This window comes from Orbicella franksi, chromosome 10 (assembly GCF_964199315.1).
Source record: "Orbicella franksi chromosome 10, jaOrbFran1.1, whole genome shotgun sequence".
NCBI classification, from domain to species: domain Eukaryota; kingdom Metazoa; phylum Cnidaria; class Anthozoa; order Scleractinia; family Merulinidae; genus Orbicella; species Orbicella franksi.
Genome location: NC_138154.1, coordinates 17,634,125 through 17,653,846, shown reverse-complemented (window position 1 = coordinate 17,653,846; position 19,722 = coordinate 17,634,125). Strand labels below are relative to the sequence as shown.

Below are 19,722 nucleotides of genomic sequence, written 5' to 3'. Positions count from 1 at the left end.
CAGACCAACTAAGCTTGGTTAATAACATGGCTATCATATGGCAAACAAGAAAAATTTAATTCGTTTAATATAACTGGTTTGTACTAGCTGACATTTTTCTTGCAAACGGCGATTAGCTGAACTTAAATCTGCCAAAGTTTGCTCGTCTTCCTTACTCTTTTTTCTCATCGGGCTTTTTGGCACTTCCATTTAGAGGAAAATAGTCAATATGTTTGTATTCTAGTTTGCAACTTTTTCCCCGCAAAATGTAATCTGTCTAGATGCCGGTCTAGATGGAAAAATCTAGACCACTTTCAATATCGATTTCAGCCAATCTAATTCGGGAATTTGGCAGTTCCCAGTCCTTGGGAGACACGGCCATATAATTAACACTTAATGACTGGTCCCGAGGGGAACAGTGAATTTTGTTTCCCAAGAATCCCAATGTTTCCCGATACGAAGTCGAGGGAAACATTGAGATTCGAGGTCACACCGGTGGAAAAACGCGCTGAGATTCCAGCGACAACATCAGGCCACCTTCAACTGCAAGCTCTGATCACGTGCAACAGCGGTCAACATTTCGCGGGTAACAGTGAACGGTTTCTCGTTTGACGTCATAGTTTTCGCAATGTTGCTCGCTCATGGCATTTGGCGGTAAACAGTTTCATTGTTAGATGTCATGTGACCGTGAACTAGCCAATGAATGGGCGCGCTGTAGCGGGGAAAACTGCTCAATGGAACGATTTTCCCGGTGGCAGGTATCCAATCTAGATATCTCTATATGAGTAGTCGGACGATCTCTTGACGCACAATGAACTTGATTTCCACTCGACCTCTTTACAAGCTGTGCTAACTTCTTCCTGAAAGAGGGATTCATAACGCCATAAATCCAAGGATTTACTGCACTATTTGCCTGTAAGAAAAACGGCACAGCAAGACCAACAAGGCGTGGATAAGTCTCCCTTAAAGCAACGCGGAAAAGAAAGACGGCAGTAAATGTGGGCAGCCACATAACCACAAATGACAAGACCAGAGTAAAGAATGTCTTTGTCACATTAATTTCCTGCACACTGAGGCCTTGATGTGATGCAACTTGATTGTTGTGTTGTCGAATGCACTTTGATACATGGTAGTAACTGACTGCAATAATCAGAAAACTGCCAATTATGAAGATGATAACAACTAAAAAAGTAAATGTCATCTCCATAGTTTTGTGGGAAAAACGCCAATTGCAACAGGCCATTAAGGGGTTGAATCCCATTTCTGCCCATCCACCGATCACAGGAATCCACGTAAACAAGGCAACAAAGGTCCATAAACTGACGAGGTAACATGCAGAACGACGAATACTGAACACTATTTTGTAACGGCTTGGCTTTAAGGTACAGTAGTATCGACTGATGGCTATCAAAGCCATTGTAGACGTTGAGACGAGTGTCAGGAAATGTATAAAGAATCCGTCAATATTACACACCACAGAATTGTAGGGCATCTTCTGCGTAATTAGAGCTGCCAAGAAGAGTGGACCAGGTATACAAGCATTCAAAAAGTCCGTTACAGCCAAAGAAGTGATATAAATGCTGGTCGTTGTATCCAACCGAGGCTTCTTAAACACAAGCACAATTATGAGGAAGTTGCCAATGAAAGAAAAAACGAGGATCACTCCAGATAATGTTGACTCAACTACGACAAGAGGCAGCATTCTTCGTCTTTACCTCCAACCAAGCCAAAAAGTGCGTCTCCTTTTACGTGCTGGCAGAAATACACCCAGCTGTCAGAAAAAAAAGAAAGTGTATCGATATTTTGCTTTGCATTGAAATTTGTAGCCCAAGAAAATAGAGTGTAATTAAGTGATATGATTATTCGCATTTTTCAGATTACATTGCGTTTTTCACTTTTCAAAGTTTAATAGTGATGACAAAAGATAAAGCCAGATGATTTATCCAAGAAATGCGGTTCATACTGAAAGTTTTTAATTATAATGCGCGATATCAGATTCAGATACCGAAGTATCTTAGAAATGTCTCCATAGAAATACGACAAAACACATTTATATATAGAAAACCAGAAAATTCAGAAATGCAAGATGTTTGCTCTAAGATTGCCAAATGTTGTACAAGAACACTCCAAGATTTAAAGGTGTATTCATCTAAATTTAAGATTGAAGGTGTTACCTCCAAAATTGATGACTTTCTTACGTTTTATCGACCTCGTCAGAAATTATTATGGCCTGAATAAAATCCTGGAAGTAAATATATTGAACAGAAAAGCACTAATCATGAAACAACAGAAAGTGCCGTGATTTAGAAAACATGAATTCCGAATCCGTAACTTGGGATATACCTTGTTTACACAGTTAAGACAACTACTGAAAAGGACAAGATGCCTATCTTGAATGATAGTGGCATTGGATAAACAAGTTGATTTAAAAACAACCATGGAATTTACATTTGCTGAATGATTTTCAAATTGTGTTTATAAAACAAATGGAGATCAATTATTAAAAGATTTTACCTAGTTCCTCGAAGTGTCTATCAAAACGACCGAGATTGGAATCCCTAAGTTTTTGAATTTTTAACGTGCCTTCTATCCTGCCTAGTAAAGTAGAGACGACAGGCAACATGCATATTTTGTTGATTTTTACTAAACAATAGCTTAGAGGAAACGTCTCCGATTTCGTTATATACCAGGATTTCCCTTTGCGGATCGAGTTGATTCCCTCCCTAGATGAAGACATCTAACTTCACGCTACAAATGCACACATAAAGTCGAAAATTTCTAAATAGTATACTGCCATGTGGCTATTCTGAAATCAAGCAAGATTTTTTGAATTAGGCTCCTGGGCGTGACGCCTTGCACGATGCATATTACTAGCTACCCACACCTAAATAGGTTTCTAAAAGCAGCTCGCTCGCCCCTGTGAATTGAACAGCAATTCTGTTCTAAAGCGTTGATAAGCTCTTGTTCTAATTTAAAAAACATTTAAAATTATTCCATTTGATTACCTGAAGCGGTCAAAAAATTTTCTTTTCCAAAAGTATTCCGCAGGAGGTTAGTTCCTCTTTCAGGATTGCAAAGTGCAAACAAACAGAGCAACAATTATGGTATTTGTCGGTCATCTGCGAATAATTAAGCCTTAGCGGAATCGAATGCCACAATTCAAAGATTTAAAGCTTTCAAAGGTAAACAATCTCCGACATTCAAGACCACACATCCTACGCAATTTAGGACTTTCATAGTTCCGGTGTTTAATTAAATTTCACCACGTTCCCGAAAACCTAAGACTTACTTAGAACAGATTTTTGTCTACTAATCCGTAATAGATGCTCTCTCCATCGCAAAAAAACACTTCTCTATAATTCTCTTGTTTGAGCTTTAAAAAGCACAATGTTTATTGGCCAGCTCGGCTTTTTCTTGTTTCTCGATCGTTTACTTTGTACTTACCCGTTAGTCTATCATTGTAAGGTGTATACCGCCCAAGAAATTCCTCCAGAGCGTGCTCCACAAATATTGGAAGCGATGTGAGCCTTCAATAAATACGGTAACCCAAGTATCAGGCCTTTCTGATACTCAGACTAAACGCACTCTTCGTATTTATGGCTAACGAACTTCATTTATAGTGGTAATGGTTTTGCAATTCTTAAAAAGGGCGGAAGTCTCAGCAAACGATAACTTAATGTCAGTTTTTGTTGGTACAATATGTCAAAATAAAGGCCTTCATCTTTATTCAAACCACGAATCTCTAAGTTATGGAAGTTATGACTGGAGTGTAGATAGTTTTTTTGTACGCTAAAATGTTCCAATCAATTGAATGACAATTAACAACATTTCCCTGCCTGAAAAACTGGAAAAACGTGATAGCGATTTGCGTTTGCCCCAGTAAAAATGTAGAAATAATTGTGCAATAAATTTTACGGTAGGAAGCGGCATGCGGCAATTAATCATAACATTTTGTTCCAACCAGCCAGCGTCTGTCATTCTAATAGCCCATTTTTGGTCCGTGCTCAATATACTAAGTTTGCAAATTTTCTAAGATTGCTTTGTCTGGTAAGTCCCATAAACGACTTGATACAAAAAAAAAAAGGCAAGAAAAATTCCAAATTCTAAATTTTCTAAAATTTCTTTGTCTAGTAATTCCTCCAAAAGAATTCATGCAAATAAATAAGACCAAATATAGAAGTTTGGCACAAAGCCTTGGTTGCATATCGAGTGTGGGCCATTGGTCATTTCTTCTGACAGGGGTGTTGGATGGTTTTCTTTTACATGCCGCGCCGCAGGAGACTAGATCGCACGTAACCCAAGAGCGCAAAAGCCCAAAACTTCGCCTGTGAAAATTCTACAAATTGTTTATGTTATCTCAGTCTCGACAATTCTCATTCATTGGAAACCAATCTTCAGCGATTCTCTGACATTTTGGGCACTGATAATTTCTAATGAAAGTACGACAACAGCCTAGAAATGACTGAGGTGGGAATGGGCCCCTTTTGTGATCTTGTGACGTCATATATGAGGAGATTATTGTGCGTTGTTGTCTCTGTTGATGATAACTTGATTTAGAAGATTCAGTTTCCTTCGAATTTTAAAGCCTACGTGGCACCATAAAGAATGGTATTTTCATAAAAATATGAGCTACAGTATAAATCACTTTGAATTGACAACAAATTCTACCCGCCATTCGTTAAAGAAATCCGAGATCCCAATAGTTCCGAAACTTGTAATGGTTTCGAATTTCTTGATACTTCTAACGTTCGTAATCGGGTCACTCCCTGAGTAGCACTTCACTACCTCCAAATAGTATTACTAGTAAAAATGATAATGTCGATGTTGCAAAAGGGCAATAATCACGGAGGGAATAGTCCTCTGTCGCATAATGTATAATAAATAATTAGATTCATTAGTTCAAGTACACGTGATGCTTCTAGTACCACACGAAACGACTGCTCAATAGCTTTTATGGCGACATAAATCTCTTTTCCATTAACATAGGGACAAAGCAGCATTAAATGACTAGGTATTGACACAAGAAGTTAAAGAACCAAACGTTCCACTTTCAGGAACGTTAATTGGTAGACGCTATTAAACCTAGCTATTTAGTTTAAATAAAAAAAACTGCAATTTTCAAAAGTCGTCGCGAGAGCACAAAAATTAACGCTCGCAGGGCGGCATTTGTTTATAGATCTATTGCTTCCTTGCAACCGAAGTTGCCAGATTCAGCCGTTCAGTGCTCTAGCCACCAATCAATCTTCAGCGTATTGCAGGGTAATTGGGAACAACGGGGCAAAGACAAATACCATCTGCTCGTGGACATTGAAGCCGCCTTACTGCTATTATTTTAACTATCGCAAGCCGCAAGCGTTCAGCTGAGGATAGTAAAAAGAATCAAAGCTGATTAACGTGGAGAACCTCATCGGCGAATGACAGTTCTACAGAGATGAAGGGAAAAGGCGTCCCCGGAAAGGTTTGATGTGACCTCATCATTCGTCTAAATATAAACCGACTTCATCGATCAAAGCCAAACCGCGACTAGCTATTAGAAAGACATGACATGTTATCCTTTTCTGGTGATATCAATATACATGTAGTCACAGAAAATAATTAAACTATGCTAAATAAATTGTCTCAATATTGTATTGAGACAAGACAGTTAGTTTTGTTATTTTTGTTGAAGGATTTCGACATTTTGACGGCTCTTGCGAACCTTAAGCCTTAGACTTATGAAACAAACAGGGAAACGTGATCAACCAAAACAACGTAGCTCAAGGAATTAGGAATAAATTAAGAGGGAATCTACCAGAGGTTCGAGTAACGAGTGGAGAAGAACTTTGTACCGAGATTATTTACATCGTATTGCAAATGTCTGTGCGACTGTTTTAATTATCTTCTCAAAAGAAATCGTTTCTAACAACACCAAATGTCGAAAACAAATTTTGGCGTTCGTATGAAACACTTGAAGGTACTGCTGAAATGACAATCATGATGAAATTTTACCTGTTCGCTCAATTTCTCTGAGCTTTAAAACTTATTTCCTCGAGTTTCCATGGGAAATTGTTTTCGGTGTTATTTCAGGCAATTATTTACATCCTTAGCTCTTAGAAAATGCAAAAAGGACCGTAATTTACTAAAATTAATCTGGTACAGAGTTTTTGTCCACTTAAAACTGAAATTGCTCGGTTTCCTATCGGATTTCGTCTTAATGCGTCTGAAATGGTGAGCGGATAACATTAGCGGACAATAAAGTTATGTGCTTACATCAAATGAAAACAACATTAAGCAGAAACATATCAACATCAGTCCCAAACTTGCGAGATACTAGACAGGGCTAGAATCTACACTAGTCAGCGGTCTAGTGTGCTTAGTGAGAATCAGACCTAAGCAATTTCGTCGTTCTGCCTCTTGAACGAATTTAATTAGCTTAATTCGTCTAGCATGATGGTGCAGGCGAGAGACGTTCTGAAAAGAACTGTTACTGACGACTGACTTATCGAAAACAGAAGCGGAAGTCGTTACCAAAGTAAAGAGGAAAGTGTTTAACTGATTGGTCACTTTGGTCGTATTCATATTGGCAGCAAGACCCGTATAAAGTTTATCACAATGTAAGTTTCGGTCCGTCTACTTCAAGTCAAATTACATCGTTCTCTTCAAGGACCGCTCGTGGGTTTTTCGAAGTTGAACAGAGTTCAAATGCGATTAAATGGCAAAAAAACTGTGTGGCATTTCATATGATTGGGGAGATTCATTAGGACCTGTTAAGAGAAATAAAAACGCAAAGTTTAACATAAAGGGATTACTTGTCCTTGGTATGATAACTTTAACTGAAGACCTTTTTGAGTAACCATAATTTGCCAATACACAAGGCCTAAACGTGCTTGAACTGAAATGGCACATAGTTACTGCATGGGCGCTCTATTTCAAAGCCGACGTAGTGGACCAGATTGCGAATTTGTCTAGAGTCAGTAATCACTGAGATGTGTTAAATGATAAGTTCAGTCGAACAACTTTGAAATGTTATCTAATATTTAGTGTGGATTTTCCTTCCGAGCATTGTAAGAAACTCAACGAGTAATTGACTCAAATATCTCTTTCTGGCTTATGCAAATGAACCCAAATGAATGTAAAGTTGCATGACTCGGTGGTACACTTTACAATTTTGATTACATGTGCTAAAGCTTTGCAGCTGTTACATTCTCACCTAAGAATCTAAATTAATTCAGCTAAGTAATCTCAATTAACGATTTTAGAAATTAATTAACCTGATAGTATTCTATATATTGAGCCAAACTGATGGGCATTTTTACGCGTAAGCCACACAACTACTAGCTAGCTCCAGAAAAATCACATAGTCATAGGATCAAATTAAAAATATATTTATCTAGCCACTGTTTAAATTTTCAAATCTGCGGCGTTTTAGGAAATGATTGCTTACCTATCTTGTATTCAACATATTCCTAAGCCATTTTAACCATTTTTCCCACCTGAGCAAACATCATTAATATTGGGCGACGATCCCCTTAAAAACCGCTTAACTATCACCTACAATAAAAAGATTTCAGATTCAAGATCAAAGTTCCAGGTGAGACAATTTTCACACTAAAAATAATGAGACTTTCACTTGTTATCTTTGCTATCTCCTATATTTGATGTTAATTCTATTGATCATTCAAACGAGTGAGAAAGGACTGATCGACCCTCAAATTTTTCACTTGACATAGCTTTCATTGACAACAGAGCAACAGTTCGAAGTTATTTTTTGTTATCCATTTATCCATCTATCAGAAACAACCAACTCTTAACTTCCTCTAGTGACAAACGATCACAAACTTCTGAGTGATATGGGAGACACTTAATAAGCCTTTAACTAAATAGGGTGTTCGGTAGGCGTACATATCACAGTTCAGATTACGACTCTGTGACACATTAGAACTTGGTTCAACTAAGCTCTGAAATTCTTATTTTTTTACTGCAATACGCATCCCCACAGGGAGAGCAAATGTTCAAAACTTTTAAATTTGTATTTATAGTTGTATTTATATTCATAGCTGTTTGAAAAATGTTACCCTAAGACATTGCGTGTGAAAATCATAACGTCCGTTTCATTTTCAGGAGAGGAAAATTGAGTCATGTTGTTTGTGATTGCTGGTATATGTTTGGCTTTCCTCAGTGGGAACGTCAGTGGCGACTCAGGTATCTCATAATAAAATGTATGAAAAGTCTCTTTCATCTTTTGTACAGCGAAGAAAGAAAAATACCTATTGGTTCAATTGGTCTCCTTCGCAGTCCTTATTAGGGGTCGGGAGCAACGCTTCTCTCTGGTCATTCTCCAAAGGCGGGAAGAAGCAGATACGATATATACGGTCAAGTTGTTACGTGGTTTGGCAAGAAATTGCTTTCGCTATGTCTCTTTTTAGGGAATGCTTTCTCCTTTCAATGACCTTTTTTGTTCCGTTGTGGAGTCTTTCTGCGGCAATCCCAAATTTCATTACGATTTTTGACCAAGTTTTTAATTGCTCATGTTTTGGGGATCTTGTGTAAGCTGAATTGATCAACATGACACGGGCGTGGGACAAAGAAAAAACCTGAGTACCCGACAGGAATCGAAACCATGACCTACCGAACACCAGGCGGGCGCTCTATCCGCTCTGCTACGAGAACTCACGAAGAGTAATGTCATTTAACTGAGTTCATATGTGACAGACGTCCCACATACTGCTAGGATTAGCACTGACGAAGTCATCGTGAGTAGTGATAGGTGAATAAAGATGGTAAATTGTAAGCTCAGTAATAAAATGTGAAAGGTGATCTTTTTCTTTTTAATCACCATTTTCACTGGCATCACATCGACGTTTACTGAATTTTAAATAGTACAATCTGTACGTCTACACACGGAACATTCCTTAATTAAATATTAGATGGGACAATTCTTTAGATCATACTTTCAAGGACACTTACATATGTTATACAGTATGTAAGAGCTAAGAACCCTCACTCGATTATTTTTCAGGTTATACACTGTTCTTCCCAAACAAAGGAGTAACTGATTATGTGAATATATGGGGAATGCGCAGTTTGTCGCAATTCACTATTTGCTTTTGGATGAAGTCAAGTGACACAGCTCCAGGCACCGCATTCAGTTACAGCGTACCAAGCCGAGATAACGAACTAATCGTCTTCAACTATGAGAACTTAGCTCTGTATATTAATGGGGATCACAGGTAAGGTTTTCGTAACTCTCCCACCACACAGAAGAATTCCAAATTCAATTCTACAATTTATTTGAAAACAAACAATACCAGAAGTAATACTAGCTCTTTTGCTCCCTAACCAATCAGAGCACAGTACATATAATTAGCATCTTATTAAAATGGCTCTCGACCAATCAGAGAGCCGGATTTCATCCACGTGACTAAAATTTGTGACGTAGTTGATTTTGAGGACCAAGAGCCAATTAGGAGTCGAATTAAGAATTCAAGATGGCGGTGCTAACCGTAATCCAAGATGGCAGGGATGGAGAATCACGCCAGGCCCCTAAGCCTATGACTGTGAGAGGCGTGATCCTTGTCACGCGGAAAAGCGTGATTACCATCTTTTTGTTAAAAAATCAATACAAAAATCGATAAACAGATACTTACAGTGTCCTACCCACAAACAACAAAAGTCCACACGGTCTGCCACCATGTTGAAGACTCACTGGACACAACATCGATTACAGTCACTTTAAGAATTTGTAAGACAAGCGCAAAGCGGATACAAAGAACTTCACTGGAAATAACTTCTCGCGTCTTTTTTCCCGTTATTGTTTAACATTCATAATCGTAGCCTCGATTCTCCTTACAAGCAACGACCGTTAAATGTCCTCGAGTACGTTTAGGTGTAAAACATTGTAGTTGAGCTGCTCTAAACCTTTACTGAGAACCCGTGAATTTCTATCCTGTTATAGCTCTTATGCTTCAACACGTTTTCATACGCTTTATTGTATAAGTTCACATGCAAGTTTTAAGTTACCCTATGTAGGTTCCTTCACTAGAGAAACACAAGAAAGACTACGCAAACTCGTTCAGCGCTATTGTACTAACATAGAAATTAAGTTAGCTTTTTCTTCTTTTAAAGTTGGTAGTATGTTTAGTGTTAAGCATCCTGTTCCTCTCGATCTCCGTTCGCGCGTTGTCTGCAAGTTTTCGTGTGCAGGATGTAATGCCTGTTACATCGGCGAGACTAGCCGACACCTCTCGACGCGCGTTCGTGAGCATCTGAGCAGGGACAGGAACTCACATGTATATCAGCATTTTCAGCAATCCCAGTCATGTCGGTGTTTAGCCAGTAAGAACTGCTTTTTCATCATGGATTGTGCACCCAACAAACTACAACTTATGTTGAAGGAAGCAATGCACATCAAATGGGAGAATCCCACTTTAAATAAGTAGCTGAAACATGCTGACTTAACTCTCTTGTTCTGATATTATTCTTTGTGTATATACATTTATTTAGCACCGGTTTATATTTTTTTTCATAACATTTTGTTTTATAATCATTATAATAATTTCAATTTTTTACAATTTTCTTCCTTGTATTAAGTGTAGAGCTCGCGCAAGTGTTATTCCATGTCTCGCGCTTCTTAAAATTGTACGTTAATTTTTTCGAAATTTTGAATTGTATCACGTTTTAACTTATACGCCATTGCTTGTATTAATTCAACCGAACTTGTAAACGAATTCACAACTGAATATGATCGTTGAACGATCGAAACATGTCTTGTTTTAAACTTAAAGTTGTTGTCCATTTCTTAAAAATTGTATGCAAATTTCTAGTGAAAGCGCTGAAGTAGAACAAGTCGCGAGTTGAATTGAGTCATGTCCTTTAGCTAGACGGTTTGACAAAAACACGTGTTTAGAATTCAACTTAAGCCAAAATCATTTCAGGAACGACCGTTGAAGAATTAAAATAATTACTCGAAGAGACAAAAGTTTGAATAAGCATACATGCTTCCCCCCCTCAGAGCATTAAACCATGCATCACTCAATGTCAAACGTAATGAGCTTTAATTTCAAAACTTTTACACTAACGTTACAAGATATGAAAGTCAGTAGGAATGAGCAAAAAAACGTAAACGACGTGTGACAAAAGAGCTTCTCATGCCCAATATAACTATAAACTAAACCCTTCAAATAAAACAACCGTTTGAATAAGAACACATGTTTAGAAGCTGAAATCATGTTTTGACTGTATCCATTGGGAAACACCTCGATGGAATTTCAAACAAAGTTTTCGCGCTTGAAGTAAAGACCTAACAAACACTGCAAATCGCATCACTCCTAATTCAACAGCCGCGCGAATTATAGTTCGGTCTAAGCGGTTTCCCAATAGCGACAAGAATAAATCACTTACATCAAACATAATCCTTTCCTCCAAAGCGACGCACAGCTCTTGATCCGTTAAATCCATAACGCCCGCTAAGACACTACAGAGAAAGCGTGTTCTGAGGTCCGGCGTTGCAACTTGTAAAAATGAATTATCTCAAAGACCGTCTGACTTATTAGTGTGTATTCCCGGCGGTAACATATCGCGTTAATTTCGTTGCTAACAACCAATGAGACCCATTTATTATTAAATTGTTTAAAAATGAACAAAGAGTCTTGATGCTTACTTTCTAACGTTTATTGAATAATAATAACATGAACTCCGAAAGGATAATTGTTTACAATTTTAAAACTTGACCGTCGGTATTCCACAAAGTGCTGGGAACTAGACTGGTTTCCAGTTTCTCAAACGCACGATATTATGGTTTATTTTTCTTTGCTCTTGGTCACGAAGTCTTTGCTCGATCCGTTCCTTATTCTTGGCATAAACACTTCTCCAATATTCATTGACCCGTTGCCTGTTGCTGTTACAGTATTGTGTTCAGTAATTTCTGATGTGCTCCTTGTTCTGTTGACAGTAGTCTCTCTGGCTTATAATGACGATGATGATAATTCAAGACACCATCCAATATTTTGGTCGTGGGCCCTTCTGGTTGTGGCAAGACTTGTTTTACCGAATCGTTACTCTCGGATCACTTGCAAGAATTGTTTGTAAAACCTCCCCCTACGATTCAGTAGGCTGATTTAGCGAGAGAACGGGAACGTCACTTGACGACGGCGCGCGCGGTACAAATACCCAAATATGGTCAAATTAGAACAGAATCCAGGTTATTCCGCGCGCCCTGCAATCGTCATCTGACTTTCCCGTCCTATTGCTAAATCAGCCTATTATTGTTACGGGGAGTGGCAAGATGGATTCCGAAACATGAAACACGCTGGTGTGCAATTTCACGAAGGGATCCCAGAGTTAGACCATTTCAAGTCATGGTTTCCGAAGGGTGGATTACTCGCATTAGACGATCTGATAGCAGAGGGAGGTGAGGAAAAAGCGTTGCTAGACTTGTTCACCAAACACTCTCATCATCAAAATATCACCGTGTTGTATATGATATATCTTGTGCCAAGACATGTTTCCACCAGGCAAATACGCCAAGAGTATTTCCAGAAACGCCCACTACATCTTAGCCTTCAAAAATCCAAGAGATCAATTAGGGATGAAGAATTTACTGCTTCAAGCTTTTCCCACCTTGACAAAACATGACGGACGCGTATCAAAAAGTGACCGAACGACCGTTTGGGTACACGGTCCTGGATTTACATCCCGCCAGTGATGACAGGAAACGCGTGTTTAGTCACCTCCTGACGCACGAAGGATACCCGCGCTGGCATCGAAGAAAGAAAGAGGATGTCTGATCAATGACCAAAATGGTATATTAAATATCAGCTTAATCGACTCGGCTCATTTGAAGCACGCTATCTTTGGTGAAGGTTGTCGAGAATCATGGGTGATCATTCAACAGATATTTTTGGCCCCGTGGAAGATAACAATGATGAAAACGTAGAAGAGGAAGAGGAGCCTGAAGAGGAACAGGAAGAAGAGGAGGATGATAGCAGCTCCGAGGAGGAAGAAGAAGCGGACGACGATGAACCAGATCCATGAAGTCCGTTACGTCAAAATGTCGGGGAAGATCTCAAAGAACCCTACCTGAAAGAAGTCCAGCAGTTCCTGGATAAGGGAAAATCCCAAAACTATCCGAAAATCCTGCTTTCAATGCCCTATTACCTGTAAGTAGAAGAACGCTATGAAGGACTTACTTACAGCGTCTAAAATGGACTCACCGTATCAAACACCACGCAATACACCGTAAAGTCATGAAGACTCTTCGACGCTTTATTGAGGAAGACGACATGGATTTTGACGCAGCGGCCTAGTCGGCAGTGGCAAAACGGAAATTCCTGTTAAACAGACTAATGCAAAAGAAGTTACTCCCCGACGATGATGGCGAAGAGGAAGTAGAAGAGGAGGTTAGACCTAAATTAGCCCTACGACTCTTATAAGAGTGTTTGATTCCAGATTTTTAGTCATTAATATTTGTAAGACGCCACACATGCAAGATGAATTGCTCCAATCAACTGTCAGGGAATGACCAAAGGGTTGTCTGTAAAAAGGCCTACCACAAAAAATATTATGCCAAGAACAGGGAGCGAATCCCGGCCCAACAAAAAAGATATCGTGCAGAGAACGTCAAGATTTTCAAAACCCGTCGTAAAAGATGGTATGAAACCAACAAGGAACCACTAGCCAGCAGCCTATATATTGTCAACAGAACAACGAGCAGATCAGAAACTACTGAACACAATAATGTAAAAGTAACAGGCAACGGATCAATGAATACTGGAGAAGTGTTTATGCCAAGAATAAGGAACGGATCGAGCAAAGACTTCGTGACCAAGAGCAAAGAAAAATAAACCATAATATCGTGCGTTTGAGAAACTGGAAACCAGTCTAGTTCCCAGCACTTTGTGGAATACCGACGGTCAAGTTTTAAAATTGTAAACAATTATCCTTTCGGAGTTCATGTTATTATTATTCAATAAACGTTAGAAAGTAAGCATCAAGACTCTTTGTTCATTTTTAAACAATTTAATAATAAATGGGTCTCATTGGTTGTTAGCAACGAAATTAACGCGATATGTTACCGCCGGGAATACACACTTATAAGTCAGACGGTCTTTGAGATAATTCATTTTTACAAGTTGCAACGCCGGACTTCAGAACACGCTTCTTCTGAAGTGTCTTAGCGGGCGTTATGGATTTAACGGATCAAGAGCTGTGCGTCGCTTTGGAGGAAAGGATTATGTTTGATGTAAATGATTTATTCTTGTGACTATTGGGAAACCGCTTAGGCCGAACTATCATTCGCGCGGCTGTTGAATTAGAAGCGATGCGATTTGCAGTGTTTGTTAGGTCTTTACTTCAAGCGCGAAAACTTTGTTTGAGATTCCTTCGAGGTGTTTCCTAATGGATACAATCAAAACATGATTTCAGCTTCTAAACATGTGTTCTTATTCAAACGGTTGTTTTATTTGAAGGGTTTAGTTTATAGTTACATTGAGCGCGAGAAGCTCTTTATAGTGTCACACATCGTGTACGTTTTTTGCTCATTCCTACTGACTTTCATATCTTGTAACGTTAGTGCAAAAGTTTTGAAATTAAAGTTCATTACGTTTGACATTGAGTGATGCATGGTTTAATGTTCTGAGAGGGGGAAGCATGTATGCTTATTCAAACTTTTGTCGGCTCTTCGACTAATTATTTTCATTCTTCAACGGTCGTTCCTGAAATGATTTTGGCTTAAGTTGAATTCTAAACACGTGTTTTCTTCAAAACGTCTAGCTAAAGGACATGACTCAAGTCAACTCGCGACTTGTTGTACTTCAGCTCTTTCACTAGAAATTTACACGCAATTTTAAGACATTATTTTAAGTGGGATTCTTCCATTTGATGTGCATTGCTTCCTTCAACATAATTTGTAGTTTGTTGGGTGCACAATCTGCGCTGGAAAAGCAGTTCTTATTAGCTAAACACTGACATGACTGGGATTGCTGAAAATGCTGATATACATGTGAGTTCCTGTCCCTGCTCAGATGCTCACGAACGCGCGTCGAGAGATGTCGGCTAGTCTCGCCGATGTAACAGGCATTACATCCTGCACACGAAAACTTGCAGACAACGCGCGAACGGAGATCGAGAGGAACAGGATGCTTAACACTAAACATACTACCAACTTTAAAAGAAGAAAAAGCTAACTTAGTTTCGATGTTAGTACAGTAGCGCTGAACGAGTTTGCGTAGTCTTTCTTGTGTTTCTCTAGTGAAGAAACCTACATAGGGTAACTTAAAATTTGCATACAAACTTATACAATAAAGCGTATGAAAACGTGTATAAGCATAAGAGCTATAACAGGATAGAAATTCACGGGTTCTCAGTAAAGGTTTAGAGCAGCTCAACTACAATGCTTACGCCTAAACGTACTCGAGGATATTCAACGGTCGCTGCTTATAAGGAGAATCGAGGCTACGATTATGAATGTTAAACAATAACGGGAAAAAAGACGCGAGAAGTTATTTCCAGTGAAGTTCTTTGTATCCGCTTTGCGCTTGTCTTGCAAATTCTTAAAGTGACTGTAATCGATGTCGTTTCCAGTGAGTCTTCAACATGATGGCAGACCGTGTGGACTTTTGTTGTTTGTGGGCAGGACACTGTAAGTATCTGTTTATCGATTTTTGTACAGATTTTTTAACAAGAAGATGGTAGTCACGCTTTTCCGCGTGACAATGATGACGCCTCTCAAAATAATAGGCTTGGCGGCCTGGCGTGATTCTCCCTCCCTGACATCTTGGCTTACGGTTAGCACCGCCATCTTGAATTCTTAATTCGACTCCTGATTGGCTCTTGGTCCTCAAAATCGACTACGTCACAAATTTAGTTACGTGGATGAAATCCGGATCTCTGATTGGTCGAGAGCATTTTAATAAGATGCTAATTATATGTACTGTGCTCTGATTGGTTAGGGAGCAAAGGAGTCAGTAGTACTACTAATACCAGATGAGACGACTACTCGACAGCTTTCAACTGAATGGTCACGGTATAAAGATATTAGCCAAAGACATAGAAGACAGACCAAAATTGGTTGACTTCAAGGCTCACTTTGCATAGATAGTGGAAATGACAAACGTTCCACTTATTAGCGTATTATCAAGTTGGTAGAAGTCATGAAGTATAGATAAAGTCTTGGAAATCGTTGGGATATGCATCTTTGGTACTTTCAATAGCAACATGACCGTGGGTTTCAAAATATTGCTATCAGGTTGGGTGTATTATATTGGACATGAGTGACTCAAAAATAAAACAGGTGGCTGGTTAAGTATAAAAAAGATCAGTTTTGCCGCGGTTTCAAAGACTATCGAACATTGCCGGTTTAAGATACCAGACGCACTCGTTAAAAATACAGTGTATCGATCATTCCTTCACTCTGATGCGTGCTTAGCGTAATGTAACGTAAATATGAATGCCAGAGCAACCCCAGATACCCGTAACCCAGCAGTGCTCATTACAACCGCCACATTATTGTTTCCTTTCCGGTGCAGATCAACGGGTATTTCAGCTAACGACGGTGATTGGCATCAGATCTGCGCTACCTGGGAGAACGTTAATGGTGAATGGAAGCTCTACAAAGATGGGAAAATGGAGAAGACTGGGACGGGTCTCAAGACAGGTTACGTGATTCAAGCGGAGGGATCTCTGGTGTTGGGCCAAGAACAAGACTCAACTGGAGGAAAGTTTGATCAGAATCAGTCATTCCAAGGAAGCTTGACAAATGTAAACGTGTGGTCTCATGTCTTGCCAGAGTCCACGATCAAGGAATTGTCAGGATGCTGCCGTGCCGGCGAAGGAAACGTGTACATGTGGTCCGATTTCATATATGCAATTAAGGGAAATCCACGTCTTGTAATCCCACCAACTTGTAAATGTGTTTACTAGATTGAACAGAGGCTTTTTTGTCAAAATTAAATTTAGCCTGTAAGTTGTAAACAACATTTAGCTGATTTAAAACAAAGGCGATAAGAGTCTTATGTCTAACGTAGTATACAGCAGAACTGCATAAACAGTAAAAGGCATAATCCAATGTAACTGGAATGCAAGAGAGAAACTAGTCTTGAATTTACAATATATGTTGTACTCCTCAACACTGTCGTTGGCCATTTAAGCGGAAATTGAAATAAACAGCTTTAGCTATTAAGACAAGCTAACTCCCTCGCATTTGTCGTCCCTTAATGACTCAAACTCGTTTGATATTCTTCCTTGTGTGACATCTAATCCCTTTTCCGCACGTGTGCGCTAGGCTTCTCATATATACCTATGGCAAAGAAAATCAACCTAGGAAATACGTTGATACCAGTCTCATGCAATCCTAAGCAATGGGCCTTTTAGGATATACGGCGGCCATTTTAAATTCTGTTGTTTCAAGTAGCTATTATGGGATGCTAATTTGCTCCCCGAACATCCCATAATAGCTACTTGAAACAATAGAATTCAAAACGGCCCCCATATCGCGAAAAAGGTCCTTGAGCGCAGCCTCCCCAACCCCTCTCCCCTGCCAAACCGAGCCAAGTAATAGTGATTTTGCCTTGAATCCAAAGTTGTTTATGGAAATAATGCGGGGAAAGTTCTTCTAGAAACCTAAGAGAGTTGACGTAATCAAGACGGCGAAATCGAGGAAAACGTCGATTGAAACATGAATTTATACTAAACAACGAATCTCACGATAATATAGAGTCAATCAGTCGGTCTATTACGGTCATAGCTAACTAAAAACGAAATATGCAGGACAACGTTAAAAATTCGAAAATTACAATTAGTCAATTTCACGTCGTAGTTTTCCAGAGAACGCCAAATAAATATACTAAGATTTATAACGCACGTGTAGAGCCATTGTACTGCTTATTAAACCCTTTGTTGGTGACATCCCTGATTCCGCTACCGTTGTGGGGAGCTAAAAATCCATTCTATCCTTCAGGAAACCTCTCAGTTAACCAAAGGCAATTGGAAGGAAGGTTAAACATTTGGGTCGAGGTCAGGCAGTAAATTAAACTTCGAAAGGTGAGCGACTGTTAACACTAAACGATGAATAAGAGCCTTCGATTCATAAACGACTGCTATTTCTTTCATTCTTGGAAATTTTTTTCTTCAGCTGCACTACCATAAACACTTTTCAAAACTTATGTTAATTTACACCACGTTCTTAATGTATTTCCAAAGTAATACTTTAGAAAAGCGGAGGTTTATAGATGGCGACAAATGTTTGTCGATTTGTAAAAAATTATCTCACCATGTAATACACCACAAAAAAAGAAACATTTTTTTTTCCTTTTACTGCAAATGTTGACATTGTGTACTTGCTTTTTGTTTTAGGGGTAATCTTGCAAGAGTGCTGTCACCATACTGAATCTTCCCAGTCACCACCTGCCTAAACAGAAATTCATAATTTTTCGTTGTCCGCCAAACGAGGCAGATGAACGTAAAGACAAAACGTGAAAGCAGTGAGTGTCGAAAATCGCCGACACATTTGAAGGATGAAGGATTTATGGTTCAAATAGTTGAGTTTTTTCACATATAATGTAATGGAATACCGATAATTTTATCTTTAAAAATTTGCGGCGCCTGGTAGTAAAATGAAGTCATCTTGATTGACAGTACGTGATCTTTCCATCCATTTCTACCTTCTACATCTACCGTATGTCCGTTTACTTAAACGGTGGGCGCGATTTCTTGAAAAATTATCTTGTAAAAGGTGTTCCCTCGTTGATAAGTAATTTTGTAATTATTCACTTTACAAGCACAAATTGTTTACTACGTGTACCTTATTACATGAAATTTTCGCGCACGTTAATTTCGCGATTTTGAGGTTCGCATATGTCGCGACACCTTAATTTCGCGATTTTGCGAAACTTTTTCATTGACTCACTTTAATTTCGCGTTTTTGAGTGAGACACGCTTTATTTCTTTGTCAATGTTATTTAACATGTCCCTAAATTTGATCAAACAACTTAATCAACAATGTCCAATTAAACACAAACGCATCTGATTATGTAAACAGTAACAAGGAAGATGTTCTCAGTGTCTACAAGGCACGGTTTGTAGTTCATGCTTTAATTCAAGTCACGTTTTTAGTGGTCAATTGACCTCATTATCCACGTACATTAAATATTCCTTTCTGCAGACTCCAAAGAGAAAATGTTGCCGTTTAGTTTCACGACTGATGCTGTATAATTGTTTGCGTAAACGTCTTGATACGGATCAACAGGCGGTAGCACTTCTTTTCCAGAGGCGACAGTAAGAATGGAGGCATCTACCAAGAACGTTGAAGCAATTGAAACGTTTAAGCAACTAGTGGAACAGCACTACAAGGAGCCAGTAAATGGACAGTTTGAGGACTAGGGACGGAAAGCAATAGTGATGAAGAGGACCAGAACATTACCACAGAATAGTTCAAAATGATTGTTATAAACGTGTGTAATGGTACTAAAGTGGCTTTTTTAATTATTGACATAATGTGAGTCACTTAATTTTCGCGTCATGTTAATCTCGCGACAATAAATTTTCGCGTCACCTAAATTTCGCGATTTTTTTTAAATCGCGAAATTCGCGAAGTTAACGTGTCGCGAAAACTTCATGTAATAAGGTAATGTTATAACAGGGTTATTTTACAGCTAATTCCATTTTGTGATACCATCCAGGATCTCTAAATAATACGCTGTTGTAAGTACTCTCTAATTGCGTTCCGCTGCCATCTCTCAACCCCTTATTCCAAATCCTCATGAATACACT

At 38.9% G+C, this 19,722-nt stretch overlaps 2 protein-coding genes across 3 annotated transcripts; one reads left to right on the top strand and one right to left on the bottom strand.

The window, feature by feature from the left end:
* Window positions 1-645: 645 nt before the first annotated feature.
* LOC145500549 (beta-4C adrenergic receptor-like) lies at window positions 646-1,698 on the bottom strand. The gene has a single exon (XM_081480070.1). It carries the CDS (start codon window positions 1,679-1,681, stop codon window positions 650-652), a length of 1,032 nt encoding a protein of 343 aa, XP_081336196.1. The 5' UTR covers window positions 1,682-1,698; the 3' UTR covers window positions 646-649.
* Window positions 1,699-7,476: 5,778 nt separating this feature from the next.
* On the top strand, window positions 7,477-17,143 carry LOC145499998 (neuronal pentraxin-1-like). Of its 2 annotated transcripts, XM_081479511.1 has the most exons (4): window positions 7,477-7,549; window positions 8,080-8,160; window positions 8,978-9,188; window positions 16,482-17,143. In XM_081479511.1, exons 2-4 carry the CDS (start codon window positions 8,097-8,099, stop codon window positions 16,873-16,875), a joined length of 669 nt encoding a protein of 222 aa, XP_081335637.1. In that variant the 5' UTR covers window positions 7,477-7,549; window positions 8,080-8,096; the 3' UTR covers window positions 16,876-17,143. The 2 variants fall into 2 exon arrangements, with proteins under 2 accessions (XP_081335637.1, XP_081335638.1); XM_081479512.1 differs by lacking the exon at window positions 7,477-7,549 and having other exon boundaries at window positions 7,662-8,160.
* The last annotated feature ends 2,579 nt before the right edge of the window (window positions 17,144-19,722 follow it).